The 21,980-nt window shown below is 42.0% G+C and overlaps 1 protein-coding gene across 1 annotated transcript; it reads right to left on the bottom strand.

The window, feature by feature from the left end:
* Positions 1–3,779: 3,779 nt before the first annotated feature.
* On the bottom strand, positions 3,780–21,427 carry ncstn (nicastrin). Its single transcript, XM_080011189.1, has 17 exons — positions 21,364–21,427; positions 20,320–20,421; positions 17,760–17,883; positions 16,514–16,632; positions 15,972–16,117; positions 14,923–15,067; positions 14,162–14,274; positions 12,853–13,005; positions 11,129–11,233; positions 10,454–10,531; positions 9,900–10,069; positions 9,042–9,144; positions 8,853–8,951; positions 7,947–8,034; positions 7,590–7,750; positions 7,252–7,464; positions 3,780–5,251 (listed from the first exon to the last, which is right to left on the bottom strand). Exons 1-17 carry the CDS (start codon positions 21,419–21,421, stop codon positions 5,129–5,131), a joined length of 2,100 nt encoding a protein of 699 aa, XP_079867315.1. The 5' UTR covers positions 21,422–21,427; the 3' UTR covers positions 3,780–5,128.
* Between the last annotated feature and the right edge of the window lie 553 nt (positions 21,428–21,980).

Raw genomic sequence — 21,980 nt, 5'->3', positions numbered from 1 at the left:
GTTAGAGCCGCATTGTGCAATTTATACTGGCAATACATGATATCAAAAGTTATTTAAAACTTTTAAAAGGGTATTTATATATCTAACATGTACAAAGATAATATCTGCGCAGAATTCATGTCTTACTGTTATGAAGTTCTGGGTTGGAAAATAACTACTTACAGCTAAAGCACACTGCCTCATGCGTGTCCATGCATAGGTAGTTTCCAAATCTTCCCTATTTAGCCCCAACATTACAATTTAGGATTTAGAGCCCTGGTAATTCACCTGGCTATTGGGGACAGTTTTCATGTAGTGGAAAAACAGTAAACCATTTGTCATTGGGAAGCGATTACTGCCACCCAAAAATGTGCCATTTCCGCTTAGTAGGTAACCTTTTATATTTACTCCAAATTCTTGTCCTCTTATAAAAGAGGGAAGATTCTTACACTCAACTCTTCATATTCAGAGAAGTAGAATTGAATGGAGTGGCTAACACAGCCCAATCCAGTCGCCTGTGTCTGTGTGTGGTCTAAGATTAGACACCTTATGACGTCTGTCTTGATGCCAGGGAGCCAAATGACTGGAAGGCATGACTTGTGCTGCTGTGCAAGTCATTTTTCACACATCATTACCTGGCATTAATGATTAGCACCGTCTGTAATGCGTCAGCTGGCTACGGCTCAGGCTTGCTCTACAACGTTCTCTTACCATAGATTGTCAATGTTTGTTATTAGAGAACAGTGGAAAGAGATAGGAAATGCAATAGTGGCGCCGCCCCTTGTGGTCGCCTGCGCCGGCACTCCGGTCGACTTTTGCACATTTTAGTATTTTTTTTCCATCCCCTAGGACATAGTGTGTGTAATCACCGGGAGCGTTGCATTACATTTTCACTGCATATATGTATGAAAGTATGTATATGTATGTGACGAATAAACCTCTTGAATCTTGGAATGGAAGAGTAGGAACACGCAATAAATGACCACAGGCTGCATTTGAAACTGGGTTGTTGCAGGCATTTTGCCTACGGTATATGGTATTGACACTTATTCGGTTGAGCCACCAGGACACCCTGTATAAGTTTAGTGTTAACTTAGTGTTTATGTGGATGATGAATAAGCTTATGGTAGAACTGATGGCTATTTGATTTTATATATCCTCAAATATTTCACACCTAACATGAAAAAATTGAATACATTTCTTGATATACTTGAGATACAATACCACTGAGTGACAAACCATTAGCAAATTATCGCTTTACCTTAAGTGGCAAATTCTGACAGGCAAAGTAACTATTATTATAGTGTGCACTCAACAATCCTAATTAAAAATCTCACATTCTATAAAAATAAAGACTTTGAGTGACAACAAACCCAGACCTCTAAAACATGTTCTGTAGAACACTGAGTGAGTAGTACTGAGCTACTGACCAACAGCTGCTACAGTGGAAGACCAATCTGGACCATCGCTGAAATTACGGGCCTTGTCCAGTCATTAGAGGCCTGATATACCAACTGTGAAAATAAGTTTGTGCACACCCAAGCTCCATTGGGGGAAAGGGGGCCATCAGTAGACCAAGGCCACACACAGACATAACTGACCACCACCCATTGCTGTCGCCTGTGACTGCCTCAGTGCAGCCAGCAAAAAAAACAACAAGACAACTGCTGGCGTCAACCTTTTTGTGCGCACATGGCCAGCAAAAAAAAAAGGAGCAGGTGTGTAGTGTACATTTCTGATAGGGTGCGGTCGAATCAACAACTCAGAGTCTGCCCACTGCTTGGTCTTGTGATTTGGCGACGGGCAAAGCTCCAGAGGCCCATTACACATGCTGTGATAACATCCAAATTGAAATTTCACTGTAAAAGGTGGGTGGATGGGTTTTTGGTGGATCTGGCAAGACATCTGTACTATATGTCACACTCATATTTTGTGCACATATAGCCATGCGGTCCCTAGTCCTTTAATTTATCTTGTGCAAATTCTGCACATTCGCTATTCAGTTGTCAGATTGCTCAGCTTTTTTTCTTTTTAATGCTACTGGTTTGTGTCTGATTGTACCAGCTCTACCAAGAAAAATTCCCTGTACATTAAAATGTATCAGGCCCAATAAACCAAGATATATAGACAGCATTTACACTTGTATAGAAGCATACTGTCCAAATGACATAATGTCATCAAATGCCTATGTGCATAGGAAACTGGGTAATACGAAACAACTGGATATCCAGTTGTTTCGTGTGCATATACAGTAAAGTACGCACGATCTAAGATTATACTTATTCTTTTTTTCTAAATCTCTTAATATATTTAGCAGTCATTAAAGTTCGAAAGGTATTCCTCTTGTACTAATATTACATAGAAAGTGACATAAACGTTAAACTGCACGGCCTGTTTGGGCTCTGGGACCTACGGGCACCTGTCGGGGCCAAAATCTTGGGAGCTGTTAAAAAAAAAAACAAAAAAAAAAAAACAGGGCTAACAAGTTAATGTGAGCAACAGTGAGGAAGTAAAGAATGGGGTATGTATAGTGGGTGTTCTCAGACAAATGCGCGGAAAAAAAAACCAAGAAAAGCATCCCAATAGTATACACTCAATACATGTGCCACACAATACAGCCAGTGTGGCTGGAGCCGGTAGGCTAGCATCAAGCGGCTAACTGTTAGCTGCATTCAAATAAATAAAAAAAAAAACCACAACTATAGCATAAGCAACAGGGCGCTTGCCGGCCAACTGGCACCGGCCAGGCACGACAATTCGACAAATGGCTGGGTTTTCCACTCCGAGGCGCCCTTTGTGGCTCCAAAGGGGACCGGGGTCCAAGGCCCGGACCACTCTTCCAAAGGACGGTTTCCCTTTCTCCCCCTCTCCCTTTCCGCACGGGACACCCGGGCGCTAATGAATGGATGCGCCCACATTCCCACCGAGCTTCGACGGAAAACAAAAGGCGCTGGGCCGTCCTTGAGCGCAGGGCGTCGTTTGATCTGTCCCCGGCACTTCTTTGTCATATCTTATGTATTACAATTAAAACCAACTTATTACCACAGTCCCCACGCTAAACGTGGGCCGGCGGCGCTACGTGGCCTCCGTGAACACGACAATAGGGCCGAGGAGGGTCCCGAACTTCCCTGCCGCTTCCCTGCGACCGTCTCGTCTTCCAGCATTGTTTCGGGGCGAAAACTCCCGACAAACATCGCGTCCGAGTGGCCCCCGCGACTCTACGGCGGCGCCGAGACCGTCGCACGGCGGCTCGGCGAGCTTTCGGAACAAATCCAAGGTGGGTGGATGGGTGGTGGTGGTGGTGGTGGGGGAGAAAACAAACAAAAACAACCAAAAAAAAAAAAAAAGGAAGACACTTACTTGCTCCAGAATGTCCATTCAGGTATTTCACTTTCCACTTCTTTCCACTCAACCGTAGCGCTGCGCGCCCCGCCCCTGGCTCATGTCGAACCCACCCCCCGATCCGTACAGGCCCCTCCCCGGTCCACGGCCTCTGCTTCTACCCGACGCACGCTCATCAGCCACAGCGTGGAAAACCACGGGTAGTCAAGGCGCCCGCTGCTCATCACTGCCCCCTGGAGGAGGGGCAGATGCAGAGGCTGCCTTTCTCCAGCCATTTTTGATTGTTCTCACACACACACACACACACACACACACACACGCACACACACACACACACACACACACAAATGTATTTTTATATTTTGGCGAACAGACCTTAACGTTATGCGCACTCCATGTCAAGTTCTCTCTTTGTAAAGACGATGTTATTTGTCCTTTTCATTCAACCGGCGCAGGGGAAAACTTGAAGCCTTTCCGTTTTATTATAAGACAAAAGCCACACCTCGACAGTCCTCGGGAACACATTAAAAGATTCAACTGGCGTGACATGTCATCGAAATAATCCCAACGTGACGTTAAATTGCAAAAAAAAAAAAAGTGACAAACCGAAGTTCAAACAGTCCCTACATCGCTTCAGTTTGATGAATCGCTTTTTTTTTTGTTTTTTTTTAAGATCTGCATTTGAGTTGAGTTTCATCTTTTTTTCAAATATGAGGACAATAGGAAAAATGTACAAAGGAAAATAAAAAGAATCAACTCACAATAAAACCACAAATATCTATATAACCAATCTATTTAACACTACTTCTCAATGTGATTTCAGACTTTACGAAGCTTTTCCCAAAGCCTGTGTTTTCAAATTGATTTTTTCCAAACAGCCATTTATTTTTTTTTCCTTTTTACATTTGTTGTACAGTGCGGCCCAAGTCCCAAAAGTCATCTAAACCCAGAAAAAGTGGTTTCTTCTCATCAGAAATTAAAATAATCACAAATGGAGAAATTGCACATTCTTTTGCAATGTTCACACACTACGCGGGGGGCACACATCGTGTGTGGCGGTTGTGGCCCGAAACAACCGCATCATGTTTAGGGCAGCCCGGAACGCTACTGTGCATACGTGGAAACAGTTATCTGACAGCCATTATTCATTCGGTTTCTCTCGCGCTCACAGACGCCCAACAGCGTCTGCACTGCAACGAACGTGAGTTCTTGCACAGGTGCACATTCTCCATATGTTTACATACGTGTGCAAACATGTCCCACACACACACACACACACACACACACACACACACACACACACACACACACACACACACACACACACACACACACACACACACACACACACACACACACACACACACACCTTGTTTTTGAATTCCATGACAAAGAAAAACATGAATTGAAAAACAAACAAAAAATACATCTTTAACATTGGAATGGCCGACTTGACGGTGAAACCAGTGCTGTTTGACCCCAATAAGACCAAATACATACAGACCAGGCCAATCCAGCTGAGTCCCAGTCCCTGCTCACCTAAGGGAGTCCATGTGCTGAGTCGTCGTCTTCAAAAAAAAAAAAAAAAAATTTAAAAATCAAAAAAAAAAAAAAAAAATCTCTGAAGCCAATTTGTCTGTATCTACCAAATAAATAAAAACAATTGAAATCAAAGAAAAGCAAAATCCAAATAACTGTCCTTGATAGGTTGGGAGAGTTGTACTCGTAGTAGCAATGGTAGTAGCACTAGTGGTCGTGAGGTTGAATGCCCCGCCCGCACTCCTTCTGCAGCAGGACGGGTTTGGACTCAGTAGGTGGCGTTGGCCGGCTCCCTGCCTGAGCTGAAGAGGATGTCGGCCTTGGAGCTGACGACATACGTCAGCAGGAGCGACGCCAACAGAATGCCCACCCCAACTCCGAGGGTCAGCATCTGAGGATAGGGTGGGAGAAACAAGGAAGACTCAGTGGAGGCCATTTTGTCATTCTGCTTTGAGTAAAAAAAAAAAAAAAAAAAAGTCCGGAACAAAATTGCAAAAGCTGGAAGGATAGGTTGGATGTTTTTCAACCCAGGTCTGAGAAGCTGCAGCAGAGCGGTAAGCAAGGAACAATTTCTATTGAGAAACTTTCCACTCTGCTGCAGCTTCTCACTGTGCATAAATGCAGTCAAGAGGGGCAAACATTTAAGCTTTAAAATAAACTTTAAACCTCCCTTTTCGAACTAACATTATACACCGCGTTCCAAATTATTATGCAAATTGGATTAAAGTGTCCTAAACATTAAATTTTGGTTTTTCAATTAAACTCATGGATGGTATTGTGTCTCAGGGCTCTTTGGATCACTGACATCAATCTCAGACACCTGTGATAATTAGTTTGCCAGGTTTGCCCAATTAAAGGAAAACTACTTAAGAAGGACGTTCCACATTATTAAGCAGGCCACAGGTTTCAAGCAATATGGGAAATAAAAAGGATCTCGCTGCTGCAGAAAAGCCTCAAATAGTGCAATGCCTTGGTTAAGGTACAAAAACTTAAGCGTGATCATCGTACTGTGAAGAGATTTGTGGCTGATTCAGAGCACAGACGGGTTGGTGCAGATAAAGGCATAATGAGGAAGGTTTCTGCCAGACAAATTCATGGGATTAAGAGAGCAGCTGCTAAAATGCCGTTACAAAGCAGCAAACAGGTATTTGAAGCTGCTGGTGTCTCTCGTGAACCTCAAGGTGTAGGATCCTCCAGAGGCTTGCAGTTGTGCATAAACCTACTATTGGGCCACACCTAACCAATGCTCACAAGCAGAAACGGTTGCAGTGGGCCCAGAAATACATGAAGACTCATTTTCAAACAGTCTTGTTTACTGATGAGTGCCGTGCAACCCTGGATGGTCCAGATGGATGGAGTAGTGGATGGTTGGTGGATGGTTGGTGGATGGTTGGTGGATGGCCACCATGTCTCAACAAGGCTGCGAAGTCAGCAAGGAGGTGGCGGAGTCATGTTTTGGGTCGGAATCATGGGGAGAGAGCTGGTGGGCCCCTTTTGAGTCCCGGAAGGTGTGAAAATGACCTTGGCAAAGTATATAGAGTTTCTGAATGACCACTTTCTTCCATGGTACAAAAAGAAGAACCGTGCCTTCCGTAGCAAAATTATCTTCATGCATGACAATACACCATCTCATGCAGCAAAGAATACCTCTGTGTCCTTGGCTGCTATGGGCATAAAAGGAGAGAAACTCATGGTGTGGCCCCCATCCTCCCTGACCTCAACCCTATTGAGAACCTTTGGAGCATCCTCAAGCAAAAGATCTATGAGGGTGGGAGGCAGTTGGCATCAAAACAGCAGCTCTGGGAGGCTATTCTGACATCCCGCAAAGAAAAGAAAAGAAACTCTCCAAAAACTCACAATTTCAATGGATGCAAGATTTGTGAAGGTGATATCAAAGAAGGGTCCTTTGTTAACATGTAACTTGGCCTGTTAAGATGTTTTTGATTGAAATAGCTTTTGATTTCAGCAAATATGACCTAATGCTGCAAATTCAACAAATGACCATTTTCAGTTCTTTACAACCTATAAAATGTTTTGAAACTCTGCATTTTGAGTTTATTTTTGAAAAAAATACTGTTATCATTGGGAGGTTTGTTCAATAACATTCAAATTATACCCTAACGGTTGATGACTTGAAAATTATACTGACTGTCATTTGCATCGACTATTTAGGAAAATCAGAGAAAAATATCATTTGCATAATAATTTGGAACGCGGTGTAGTCAAACAGTCTTTATATGTTGGTCACAAAGCGTGGATTTCATCAGGTTTTTGCTGGACTCTTTTTCTGAAAATAAACTATTTGCTACACCCGCACTCACGTAAGAGACTAGAAAGAGGAAAGGGCTTGGGTTGAAAAATAGCAAAGCGGTGCAGGGCCGGAGAACGTACCTCCAGGTCGTGGCTGGCCACCAAGAATACTCGAGCGCTGATGGATTTCCAGCGCGACTCCGTCCACGTGGAGTAGTTGGAGGATCGGTACTCCCCCAGTAGGAAGGCCGGTGACTCGGCTAAGGTGAGGCGCACGGAAGAGCGCATGCAGAAGCCCTCCCTCTCTGTGCCGTTGAGCGGTATGCTGCCTTGGGCCCAAATGTAGTAGTACATCTGAAGAGGAAGAAGCCTGTGTTAAACACCTTCATATCAATCTTTTATAGAGCGCCGGATGTGTAGACGCAAACCTTATGGGAGTAACACAGGAAAAGCAGAAGAGCTGTTAAAGAGGTTCTCACGTCTTTGCTCTCCGTGTCGTCCTCGTTCTCCCTCTGCTTCGTGCAGTTGTCCCTGGTGATGTTGACGGCCGTACCAGTGAAGTTAGCCAACAGGCACTTGACCAGGAGCGTGCTGACCCGAGAAGGGTTCACTCCAACGTAATACATTAGCGGCTCAGATGCTTAAAAAAAACAAACCAAAAAAAACAAGGGAAATAAAACATTTTGAGCTCTTGAAAGAATACGTTTCCATTTGCTCCTCAAGTGTCTTCAGCGTACAGTATGAGGCCTGGGAATTCTCATTTATGCCAGAGCTCTTGCAAGGAGGGACAAGACAGGAAAGAATGAAAGAAAGCGTGAGCTAGAACTCAGACTCACTCAGCTGGCCCTGGGCATCTGGGGGGATCACCGCCTGAAACCAGGAGTTGTTGTTGTTAACCAGGAAGCCGTAGAGCATCTGGGTCACCTGAGACGGAGAGAACAGAACGAGTGTATGAATCACATCCCTCCATACAGATAACCATGAAGCGTCAATGCATAGAGTGCCTTGCACAAAGCTTCTCCTCAACTCACAGCCTTGCTCCCCGTCGCCGTAGAAGGAATTACTTCCTCATCAACCCCAAACCCTGCCTGTACCACTTACTCCCTAAAAATCCGCAGCTGGGTTGTACCTTCATTGTTGCCTAGATCGCGATTCTTCTCCTTCCAGACTGTCGCTCAACTTAGCCTACGTTTCAGGATGCTGTAATCATGACTGAAGTCATATTATCCAAACATGCGTGAAGATGAAATAGTGCAATCGTGCCATTATACCTCCACATCTCTACATGCGGCCATGTTGGTGTGTACTCTCCCGTGGAAAGAAAGAAAACATCCTCTAACTAGCCTCAAAACACTATCAGGGATCCCTGCTGAGGTGTCAATCACCTGTTGGCCATTCTATACACTACCAACCTTTGTGCCACCACGCTAAAGAAACCCCTCCCTTTGCTTTACGGAAAGAGATCGGGCCTAAATTGCCAGATAGTTTATACATATTTCAATGCAAGCCAATCCAAACAATTATTAATTTCTCCCTTTTTGCAATGAAAACAGTTGCATAGAAAAAGCTACACATGCTTGGTATTACACACACAAAATGACCAACTATTGTACTGAACAGCGTAAAAAAGAAATGTAAGAATTTTTTGTTAAAACATCCATAGGAAGATAACTATTTATGCCTGTGAGATTTGTACATGACACTTTGTACATACAACACTAATTGGTTATATGTCAACGTACGATTTGAGAGCTGGCGTTGATGCTGGCGACTTTGTCTTCTGCTCCGCCCGCCTGCTTGTAAAGCGCTCGGGCGACCACGGTCGCGACGTCAGTCAGCCCCTGCGGGAGATTTTGTTTTTTTGCGTCATTCCAACATCAATACAACAGAAACGTGACACCAAACCGCACGGGTTAAGGCGGCGGACCAACCTTGGCCGTGTCGGTGACAAACTCCAGCTGCTGCTCTGGGCTGAGGTTCGGTGGGTAGGTCAGGTTCAGGTACTCAGCGTTGTCGTACATACCCTCGTAGAACCTGGAAAATAGAAACAACCGCAAACAGTGAGAAATTGATAATGAACTTGATTAAATCTGTGGTTAAAAAAAACAAGGTCATTTTGAAAAACATCTGATGTATTATTCCTCAACTATTAAAAAAAGTCGTGTTCAAGATGAAGGAATTATAATTTTTTTAAATTTTTTTAGTGAAAGAAAAATGTCTTCAGAGCCTGAAGAAACATGTATTTATCAAATTGATGGACAAAATTAGGTGCTATTTAAAATAAAACGTGACAAACTTAAGCCCAATTTTCTCTGCCTGATTCCTGGACCTTTCCTGGACGATTGTGCGTCCCCTATAATTTTCTGCAGGTAATTTAGATAGTTACTTTCAGAGTCATTCCCGGAGAACATTGCACCGTCTCAACAGCCCACATAAAAACAATAGGCAAAATAATAATAATAAAGCAATACAATGAAGAAAACGGCAATATTTGGAAAAAATTGAAAATATACAATAAACCTAACAGCTTACTGTACACAATAAAAATATGCCAGGTTTTCACCTCGAAAAACACTGCAATTATGGACTTCTGGGGGTCTAAATTATACTCTGGTAAAGCTTCGCCGACTCCATTACAACATGGTAGTAGAATCCACCAATCGCAGGTTTTCATTTCCTCACTTTGGCTGATGAGACTGTGAAAGAACTAAGGAGACTTAAACCAAGATGAGTACTTGTATCGCATGCCGCGATGATGCCGCCATGACGTAAAAGAAAACCCAAGTCACCTGTTGCGGAAAGCGGCTTGGTGATCCGTGACGACGATGCCGGGGATGGGCCGGGCTCGCAGGAAGCGCTGGAAGGAGGAGGGCGGCAGAGGCTGCGAGGCGCCGGGTTCGGCCAGCGAGAAGGCCAGGCTGGCGCCGGCCGACTGGAAGTTCTCCACGATGCTCCTCACCTGAAGCAGAGCTCCTGGGTTAGGGTTAAAGGGCTTTCACCCATGATGGGTTTTCCAAATACAAAAGCCGAATTGTCCTTCTGATTCATAAAGTATTGCCGGGTTCTTCGTAGCCGACATCACATCCAAGAACTTGTCTTAAATTGTGATGCTGTGGGCTGAACGTCAGCTGTTAATTTGAGTGTGTGTGAGACAGAGAACATCCTGTTGGCTTTTAGATGCATTATTGTTGTTATTCCCTGTGATACTTTAACTTGTGCCAAACAATTCTTGATATTACAACTGTTAATTGGTTAAAATATTGCCTTCATTATTTTCCATTTCTCATTTTCATTTTTTGGACTTTGAAGCTTGTTTCAAGAAGGAGGAAGCGCAATGACCAACCCCTTCGTTGATGCTGTCGTTTCTTCTGGACACGGGGTCAGAGTGGAGCCACAGACTGGAGCCGTCATGAAGCCCGACCTGCAGAGGTTGAAAGGATATTCTATGTCAATATAATATACAACAACAACAACAACAACAACGTAGATCCAGTTCCTATTATTACAAAATGCTATATAGTGGGTGTTCATTCCAGCGTTACAAAATGAAATTCAAGGACTTCCAACTTACTTACCTTTTAAGCACTATTTGTTTTATTTTCAAGGACTTGCCGCAAAACAAATAATCAATTTTCAATGTGATCTTTATTAATTAAGTCTCATTGTCTCTATACATCTATTATAAATCTCATTGTCATCTACTATTAGCGTCCATTTCCAACCATGCTGGATTCAATTGACATTTCCCTGCCATAATTGTCATAAAAGTGATTCTTTCTTATAATGACTGTTTTTTTTAATGACTTTTCAAGCACTTCAGCACAAAAGGGGCTATTTTCAAGGCATTCCAGTACTTAAATTTCTAAGAAGGATATTCAAGCACTTCAAGCACCTCAAGGACCTGATAAGTGGTTTTAAGCCTACTCGTGAGAAACAATAAATAAAGGTTATACAATCCCAGGGAGACAACTATAAATGTATCCAAGGAACATTGTGTCGGCGATAACAGGATACGCACCTGTCCGATCTCCACGACGGAATGAACGTTGTCCAAGTCGATGGCCGACTGGTTGTTCTCCATGTCGTACACCATGCGTGAGCTGCCGATGTAGTCAAAGGTTTCCTGTTGTTTGACGGAGAAAAAAAAAAAAAAAAGCCTCCATTAAGGTAGTGTGACGTTTCGGGTGACGAGGAGCCTTGAATGTCAACTCCAAGGCTTGAGGCCGAGTGATCGGAACCACGGGCTAACCTCATCAGTCTGGTTTTGTTTTTTTATTGTTCCTGTCGAGGCAGTGCGGGGGGGTCAGTATTAGTTTCCAGTATGAATCTGAGAAGCCCGTGTTTAGTTCTCAAACCCACCATGGGTTTTCCAAATTCAAAACATCGAATCGTACTTCTGATTCATAAAGTTCTGCGGGGTTCGTCGCAGCTGACGTCCGATAAGGACAAGAACTTGTCATGCTGTGGGCTAAAGGTCAGCTATTGTTTTAATTTGAGTGGGTGTGAGATGGAGAATATCCTGTTGTTTTTGAGATGCACTATTGTTATTATTCCCTGTGATACTTTATGGACACTTTATACTTGTGCTAAACAATATAAATAAAATGACCTGCCTTAAAAGACCCTATTACTAGATCAGTGAGTGAACATTGTCCACTGTAGACCGAGTTCCCTCTGCTTCATGTGGGATTTATAAAAGGCCTTAGAGGGTGTAACCAAGCACAATATCAATAAAGAGTGTTATGTAGGATTCAAGAGGTTAATGTAATTGCATACAAGAGTGCCACGTGTGGCTGAAGAACTTTTATGAAAAAGCACCCTGCTTCAGGAGGGAGCTGAAATGCTCCTAGGACGTAAGTTTGTGGCGACAAAACTCCTATATATTTCAATATATAAGGCTCTGCTCTGCTTCAAGGCTCTGCGACTGAGTCACTTTCCTTGGTTTATGACTTTAACCGGCAGTCTCATCTTCCATTGTGGAACACAGTACTGAATCATTGACATTTTGTTAAATTGTGCCATTAAAATGTCCGGAAGTCTTACCTGTTGAACGTGCATGTGAACACCAGTTTATTGCATCAGTTTTATTGGACATTACCATTTACATCTTAAGTTCATCGTTCTGCTTCACTGTTTATTCCATAAGTTATTGGAGAAGATCATATCCTGTATTTTTTTTTTAGATCTTTTAATCTTTTCATTTATTGTTTTTTTTCCCCTCTTATTTTTAGGTTATATCTGTTGTTAATCACTAGTGTATATTACCACATATTATTGTGTACAGTTCATTGTTAGGTCTATTTCCATATATTGCCATTTTCTTTTTTATATTTTTTATTGTATGACTTTACTATTTTGCGTACCGTTTCGATGTGAGCTGCTGAGACAATTGCAATCTATTTAAAGTTCTATATATCCGTATGCAAGTTCTTTATCCATCTATAATATATAAGTTCTATATGTATCCTAGTAAGTGTCTATATATAGTGTCTTAAGATGCACCAATGGATTCTAAACAGCAGAATTTTCCCACTTAATGTCTCCATGCAAACGGCATGGAGCGCTCCTGGAAAGAAATAGAGCGTGAACCAAAAATCATGACCGGCAGATATTCTTCGTGAAATAATGTCAAAGGCCGGTGGTGACCGTCTTCAGCGTCACGATAGAGCGTTCCCTCACTTAGCAAAAGAAGCAGCACTTCCTCGTGTACATCCAAGAAAAAAAAAATGGGAAAACACTGACCCCCTGGAAGAAGGTGTAGAAGATGGTGCGCGGGGGAGGGTCCTCGAGTGTGACGCGGCGCAGGGCCTGGGCGACAGCCAGGAGGGTGACGAAGCCCGAGACGGCGCTCTCCGCCCCCGGGGAGATCTCAGTGAAAAACGAACTGCTGTCCAGCTGCGGGTGAGGAGGGAGAGGAGGAGGGGGAAAGCATTGAGGGTCGGATCAGATGAGGTAAAATTAACGAACAGAGGAAGGAGAGGGTGACGGCAGAAGGGTTCGAAATTAAAGTCCGGAAGGAGAGATCTTATCTCGGCAAATGGTTCAGCTCGACTCGCTGAACCAAGTCGGACTGAGCCAGTTCCCAACTATTTAACAGTTTCGTAAATCAAAAAGTGGCGTCAGGGAACAGAGGAATGAGGCCCTGCGTCTTGGCTTCCTTTCACTTTGGTTTCGTTATTTTTTTAAATTGTGTCAGAAAAGATGAAGATAATCGTTGGTTTTGTTTTAATTTTAAAAGCCAAGTGAATTCCTCTTCCGAGTCCTTAAGTCACACAAGACAATAGCTCCATTTTCAGGGTGTCTGCAGGTATCTGAAAGTCACATTTAATCCTTTTTAAGAAAATTTGAAGACAATTTAAGACTGCTTTTTGGACAAATCGACTCCTGCATTCCAGATAAGTACTACAGGTAAATATTATATTAGGTACAGGGCAGAGCGAGGTATCAAGCAAAAACAGGGTAGGTGATGAACAACATGATTCAATGAACTGTTATTATAGCAGATTCCTTTAGTTCAGCAAGACAAGGGATTAGGAACTGTAATAAATCTATAACTTTTTTTACACATTAAACTTCAAACAGGTAAGTGCAGCAGGTAAGTATCAGCTTCAGCGGTTGGGTGTTTGGTTTTATAAAATCAGAAATGTGGACTCCGATACAGAAGAACCTGACTAATTTTGACAAAAAGAAGTGTCCGGATAAATAAAATCGGACACGACGTTAACGTTGAAATCAAGAATATTCAAATTTAAGACTGTTGTTATGCATGTTAAATGAACCTCTTTGGAAGCCAATCCAACTTTGCAAGTATTGGTCTACAATACAATACAATACTGGTGAGTACCTGCTGCCGTACTTTGCACCCTTATAAGACGACGCGCCGCTGAGTCACCGAGACCAGGAATGAAACGACTTGCAACGATCGTGACCAAAAGACATAAAGAGGCGTGAGTGAGTTAGCTCCACTGGCTTGTCTGTCAAAACCCCGATCTTTTAAGGCTCTACCCAGAACGCGGCATAGGAAGTCCGGTTCCAAAGTCGAGGCACTCACCCTGGCGGCGGCAATGACCACGCTCTCGTTCTGCTTGTGGCCCTTGGCCGTGTTGTTGAGGGGCTTGGTGGAGGCCCAGACGTTAGAATCGCTCACCGCGTCGCACACCATCTCTGGATGAGACAGAGACATGGAGGATTTACAATTTACAATTTACAAATTACACAATTTAACAGAAAATAGGATCCGAAAATGGACTCTAATATTTACACTATTAGAATTTTATTTTACTTTGGCAACGGTCATTCCGCTATCTAAATAATAACAATAATTAACTTTTCACCTGCGTCAGCAAATAATATAATGTCCCATGATACATCATCAATTTCACTTATTTTGGGGAAGTAAAAAGAGAGTCCACAATTAAAGTAGTTCATACACAGCTCATCAAGGCAGATAAATAAATAAATGCTATTAAATGTTTTGAATCATTGCACAGCTGGAGTGCTTGTGTCCACAGGTCTACAGGTGTCCAATCACACTGGCTTTTTTTGGTATCTGAATCAACTATCATTCAAATAAACTAGATATGAAGTCATTCATTTTGGGAGTTTGGTGGCTTAAAATTAAAAAAATGGAGGCCTACAAGGCAGTTACGGTTGTACCACCTTGCATTTTTGAACAAATTAGGTAAAAAAATCAAACAAATTAAGTCTATCAACTTAAAAAAACCTTATGTAATTTACTCTCACTCAGGACGGAGGTAATGCATGGAGATATTGTCTGATCAGTCAAACCAGTTAACTGGTGTGTATGTGTACCTGGGCTGAGGCTGAAGTTGATGTGGTTCCTCCTCATGCACGTTCCAGTGTCTGTGACGGCGTGCATGTGGGAGGAGAGCTCCATGGCGCACAGCGGGTATGTGGGCACGCTGCCGTTCACGGCGTGGTTATGGTCCATGTAGCACTGGGAATGGACACACACACACACACACACACACACACACACACACACACACACACACACACACACACACACACACACACACACACACACACACACACACACACACACACACACACACACACTTTACCATTTGCATGCAGAAGGCTTTGGATAGAGAAAAACTCTCACTTAAGCCACTTCTGTAAAGTTAAAAAAAAAGGTACTTATATAAAAAAATGAAAAATTACGGTTATTATGGATGAATAGTAACGAGCATCCCTAATGCCAATGTATTTGGGATAGAGCATTCAACATTGTAGCTATGGTACAATCTACTCGAACCACTAACTGTCTACTATGCCGATCCAGCAGAGTTTAGATGCCACCAATAAAACTATTTAAAAAAATTTAGTTATGTGTAAAAAAAGTATGGCGGTGACTGTGGAATCTATTGCAGTCGGGAGGTCCATAGAAATATGGACGTAAAAAAGAAATTCTTGGAAAAGGGTACTATCAAAATCTCACTGTTATTCTGGACCAACTGAAATGGTCTTTCTCAATCATGATTTATAATAGTCTGATATTTGCCTTGGTCCTGGTAAAAAAAAATATATATATAGTGATTTCCAGAAGGACGATTAGAGCTAATCTAGGTCTAGTCTTAAATTAAACATGGCCAGAGGCAGGTTTATCTCTGGATAAATGGATGTGGGCCTCCAGGTTGACCTCGACAATAGAGAAAATGGATTATCTGGACCAGCACCAAGACCAGACAGAAGGAGCTGACTACAGTAGTCCTTCATTACCTTAGTCTAGGACTTCCTAGTCTAGAACTCATTCATCTTAAATTAAGCAACATCACAGAAAGGCTTTTTTTATTTATTTATTTATTTTATTTTTTAATTCTGGATCTGCCATCGCTTACCTTTCGTATGGCGGCGGTCTTGTCGTCGTCCTTAAGAGAGAAGACGGGAAAGTCAAATGACTCGTACGCCAGCCCGTCCCCCTGCGGGTTCCACACCAGCGTGTTGCAGTGGGCCAAGGTGGCATTATAGCTTTCCGTGTAGAGGCCTGAGGGGAGGGTGTGATATCGATAGCGATAGAGATAGAGGAGACAAGCAAACCTTCAATACCAGATGACTGACACCTTAAATTGAATTCACTTTTTGATATTTTTGGTCTTCCTCATATTGGAATTGCTGAGTAAAAAATATACCGCTTTACTACCCCCCCGCCCCAGGTCATACAGTTAAACACCAAATTTATCAAATAATAATAAAGAAATATGTACATGAAACTATACACGGCTTGAAGAAAAAAAAAAAAAAGGTAAGGTTTTCCCATATTCAAACACAAAAAGTCACAAAAAATGAATTCTCTCCTCAGTACATAACATGCCATGAGAGGAGAATAAATAAATACAATTAGATAGATGCCTGGATGGATGCAGAGATGGATAGAACCCACCTGTGTTCTCATTAGGGCAGTTGGTGTGCGAGGAGGCGCCCTGGGTTGGGTTTGCATTTGGGGCGACCCTGGCAACGCCGGCCACCCTGGAGCTGTTCTTCAGCCTCATCATGATGGACCTGTGGGTGGGGGTGGGAGTGGAGAGTGGAGTGTGGACAGTTGAATACGGGGGCATCTATACGTCAGACGTGGCTCGGTAATTATCAGTGAATTTTAGAGTTGCTTCTCTTCGATACAAGGGAATCACTGTATATTATTTTGAGATAACTTAATATGAATATGACTATGTCGCATAGATGTGTGACGACAAATCTAGGCTGTAGAGAGGTCTGGAAGAGCAAGCGGGAAGTAAGAGAAAATTCTTCTTAAATTTTAAGCACTATTTCTTCACGCAAAACAAATATAATCAATTTTCAATGTGATATTCCTTAATCAAAATTGTAATCTTAAAAAAAAAAAGTATTCTTAGTCTCATTATCTATTATTTACATTGGAATATCTACTATATTTTTTTTATCTAGTATTAATCTCATTGTAATTAACTTTTCAATTTTCTTTTTTCAACCATGCTGAACTATTTTCAATCCTCCGGGCATAATCTACGGTTTAAAAGTGATTCTGGAAATGTTTATCACGTTGCGATTTCAATAACAAAACCGGAGGGAATATCACAGCGGTTTTTTTCCAGGACTTTTAAAGCACTTTGGCAACAAAGAAAACGGTCTATTTTCAAAGTATTCCTGTACTTATGCCACGTTCCGTTTGAACTGGGAAGATGGAATTTCCGAGATTGCAGTCGGAAATTTCAACTTCAGGTCTGATTTCCGATCCGGAAAGTTGGAAGTCCTCACCAATCCCGACATCAAAATACAAGAGGGCTGCTTGGCGCTGTAGTAACGGCTGTGATGTTAACAATGTTTTGTTTTTTTATTAAGTCTATTTGGACGTGAACATGTACATGTTCGCAGACCCCCGGAGGAGCACTCCATTCCCCTTCCCATATTCGTTCCGTTGTTTTTCTGTGTTCCGAAAGTGCAAGCACAGAAAGAAGGCATCCATCTTGGTTTTCCCACTTGTTGTACTGGAAGGTGATCAACTCTGGCGTGATGTTATTCCCAGCTCCAACTTCCGAGGTAAATGGAACGCACCATTACATTTCTGAGGACATAATTCAAGCACTTCCAGGACCTGGTAAGAACTCTCTAATACCCATGTAATGTGTGTGAATGTGTGCGTGATCATGTACCTGGTAAAGAACGGAGGCTCCAGCAGAACCATGTAAGGAGGGTGCGGGCCGGTGCTCAGGACCCATTCTAGGTTTTCCTCAGACTCTAACAAATGGATCACACCCACGTTCCCCGACAGGGAGGCTGAAAAAAAAGAAAACATAGACCCGGGGAGTTAAACCTAAGCTGCTGGGATACTGCACACGCTGCTGACTTTGCATAAGTCCCAACAATGAATTACTGTGTAACCAGACTTCATTAATGTGTTTTGTCGGCTACATTAAAAAAAGTTTGAACAAAAAAAGATCTCCCCAATAGGCACCAGCTTGTGATCTTAGGTGTTTGGAGTAAACATTAATATTTGTAAGTACTTAAGGTACTGATGAACTGCATTGATACTATAAATACTGAGCAAAATTCATAAATCTCTTTCACTATCAACTTAAAAGGTTTGTACAGTGAGATTAAATGTGTCCTGCAATGTTGTTGTTAATTTAAATGCAGTACATGACCTTTAATTCAGCATTTTCAGAATATCAAAAATTAACAGGTGATAGGGAGGATCGTACTGATAACATTTTTGGCCTTGGTGTAGGAGTGCTGAGTACTTACTTACTTAATGCAATGAGTATGCGACAAAGTGAGACCCGATACTGGTATCTGTGGTGATATGTCGTACAATCACAGACAAAGGTACTAAATCTGTGACATTGTAATAATACATGGGATCTAGTGCAGTGGTCCCCTTCCATTAGGAAGAATGGTTGGAATGAAACCCCATTTACATACAGACGTGGTCCAATTTTCTGGTACCCTTCGACAAAAAAATAACAATTTCACAATAACAATCACAATTTTCTCTGAAATAACTTGAAACTCACAAAAGTAATTGGCATCCATCATTGTTTATTCCATATTTAATATAAATCAGACTTTGCTTTTGATTTTTGATTCAACAGAATATTTTACATAATAAAACAAATATAAATGACATGGACAAAAATTATGGGACCCTTAACCTAATATTTTGTTGCATGACCTTTAGAGGCAATCCCTGCAATCAAGCGATTTCTGTTGCTCTCAATGAGACTTCTGCACCTGTCAACAGGTAGTTTGGCCCACTCTTCCTGAGCAAACTGCTCCAGCTGTCTCAGGTTTGAAGGGTGCCTTCTCCAGACTGCATGTTCCAGCTCTTTCCATAGATGTTTGATAGGATTCAGATCAGGGCTCATAGAGGCCACTTCAGAATAGTCCAATGTTTTGTTCTTATCCATTTTGGGTGGTTTTAGCTGTGTGTTTTGGGTCATTATCCTGTTGGAGGACCCATGACCTGCAACTGAGACAGAGCTTTCTGACACCGGGCAGTATGTTTCGCTCCAGAATGCCTTGATGGTCTTGAGATTTCATTGTACTTTGCACAGATTCAAGGCACCCCATGGTAGACGCAGCAACACAGCCCCAAAACATAACCAAGCCTCCTCCATGTTTTACAGTGGGTATGGTGTTCTTTTCTTTGAAAGCTTCAATTTTTCATCTGTGAACATAGAGTTGATGTGATTTGCCAAAAACCTCCAGTTTTGACTCATCTGTCCAAAGGACATTCTACCAGAAGCATTGTGGCTTGTCAATATGCATTTTAGCAAATTCCAGTGTGATTTTCTTAAGTTTTTCTTTCAAAAGTGGAGTCCTCCTGGGGGTTCTTCCACGGAGCCACAGTCACTCAAAAAGGGACTGATGGTGCAATCAGACACTGATGTACCTTGACCTTGGAGTTAAGCTTTTACCTCTTTGGAAGTTGTCCTTGGCTCTTTTTCTACCATTTGTACTATCCTTCTGTTCAATCTGGGGTCGATTTTCCTCTTGCGGTTGCGTCCAGGGAGGTTGGCTACAGTGCCATGGACCTTAAACTTCTTATTAATAAAATGTTCAACTGTAGTCACAGGAACATCAAGCTACTTGGAGATGGTCTCATAGCCTTTACCTTTAACATGCTTATCTATCATTTGCTTTCTGATCTCCTCAGACAGCTCTCTTCTTTGCTTTCTGATCTCCTCAGACAGCTCTCTTCTTTGCTTTCTCTTTCTCGTTCCGTGTGGTGCACACAATGATACCAAACGGCAGAGTGACTACTTTTCTCCATTTAAATAGGCTGAATTTGAGGTTATAAGATTGAAGACATGTGTGATACCAATTAAAGAAAACAGTTTGAAATATCACTATAATTCAATTATTTATGATCTTTTCAAAGGGGTACCAACAAATCTGTCCAGGCCATTTTAGAATACAATTGATCTCTTTAGCAATAATTTATCTTCTTTCACAGTTTCCTTGCTTTACTCTATGACATACCAAGAGCATAAATGTATACATGGGAAAATTACTTTTAATTTCATTAATTTCATTTTAAATAATTTTATTAATTACCTCACTTTTCAGGATGAATGAAACATTGTTTCAATGAGCTGTAAGGGTACCAACAAATTTGTCCACATCTGTACCTCTGGCCATATGTAACCACATGATCTGGCTCAGCTGATGTATGAGATTAATTTCTGTGAATGTGTGTGCTACTTCACTCACACTGGCAACCAATCTGATGTGTTGCGTTGAGCAGTCTGACGCACGGGACTGTGTTGTTGACCGTCACGTAGATCTTCTGTGCCACTGAATTAGAGCAGACACCTGGAAGGGAGTGCAAGAGAAATAGTGAAATATCTATAGGGCGAAGGTCAATACAGTAACAGACAGCATTGTTTTGAGGTAGATTTCCACAAATTCCACTTGAAAATATATAAAGAATGGATATAGCTCTTGGGCTGTGAAGCAGGAGTGAAAATGTATGTTTCTTAATATTGGAATTAGGCAAATAACGCTGGGGTCATATAGTACTTTTATTTCCTCAACATTGTTGGGTTTGATGTCCTGGCGACACAGAAATAGCGTAGCTTCCCTTCGCAACAATGCAAATTGGGAACTCATTTTGGGCATAGGTGAAAGAAAAAGGGACTTTGGGTGCAAGGGTGTTTTTGTGTTTTATTGCCAGGTGCAATAAAAGGCTGCTGGACCCAGAGCGTTGTACATCACCAGCACAAACAAAAGGGTAACAGTAGATAAGACGAACAATGAGTAGGCCATAATATGAAGAGATACATGTTTTGTGACGTTTTTAGGCATTGCCAGGAAAGTGGTGTGCCATGGGATTATGCGATTGTAAAATACGGTTCCAACTGTCAGTATGTTTCCAGTTCTCAGTCATTTCCACAAGCCAATGCGGACCAGTCACGAGCGGTCACGCTGGTGCATATTTGCGCTTCAGGGCTCTTTGAAATGTGTTTCTCATGTTAGACTAACTTAAGCTAACTGAGTGAGATTGGATCACCGGAATCTTCCACCCGGTTAAATCAATTAATCACCCAATTCGAATTCATTACTTTAACTGTACCAGGGGCAATATAGGTGAACCACAATCAATAACAACGCCTAGCGTAGCACACAGGGCAAGTTTTAGTTAGCTCCCTGGGCAGCTAATCGTAACAAAGCTAACCGGCTAAAACAGAAACCTACTAATTAAAAGCAGAAACGGATACAGTGTGGCCTGTTATAAAGAGCTGTAGAACGACTTACCGCGACAAAGACAAAATATCAAGAAACTTAATATCCAGCGGCTCGGTGGCAAATCCATCTTCCTGGTTTGTGAAACAAAAAAAACATAGGCAATAGCGGAAGTGCTACTGCGAAAGTCGTCCGGTCACCGATCTTTGGTTCCGCTTCTCGAAGTTCATTGCGATACAGCCGGAGGGCGGCAGTTCCATATCGATCATGAAGCGATTGTGCCGTTTCATGATCGATACAGACATTTTATATAGAATTCTCATTAATGCTTTCGGTTTTTGTTTGTTTTTCATTATTATACATTGCCATTTTTTTTTAAATACAGATCGCCATTTTTCCCCGAAATGTTTTATTAATAAACTAATCATTTAATTTATTTATCATTATTGTTTATTGTTTTGATGCGAGCTGATGTAACGTCACAATTTCCTTCTCAGGATCAATAAATAAAGTATTCATCCATTTCCTTTGTTGGACACCATTGGCTCTTGAGGCTTCCAACTACAGCAGACATCTATGATGGTCACCAACTAAAATAACTAGATTTTACTCCCCCATGAAGGTTTTTCCTCCTTTGTGTCCACATTGGTGAAAACCAATTCATAACCCTCTCAATGAGTTAGAGACAC

Source organism: Zeus faber, assembly GCF_960531495.2.
Source record: "Zeus faber genome assembly, chromosome: 12".
In the NCBI taxonomy this organism is placed as follows: domain Eukaryota; kingdom Metazoa; phylum Chordata; class Actinopteri; order Zeiformes; family Zeidae; genus Zeus; species Zeus faber.
This window is presented reverse-complemented; position numbering and strand designations above follow the sequence as displayed.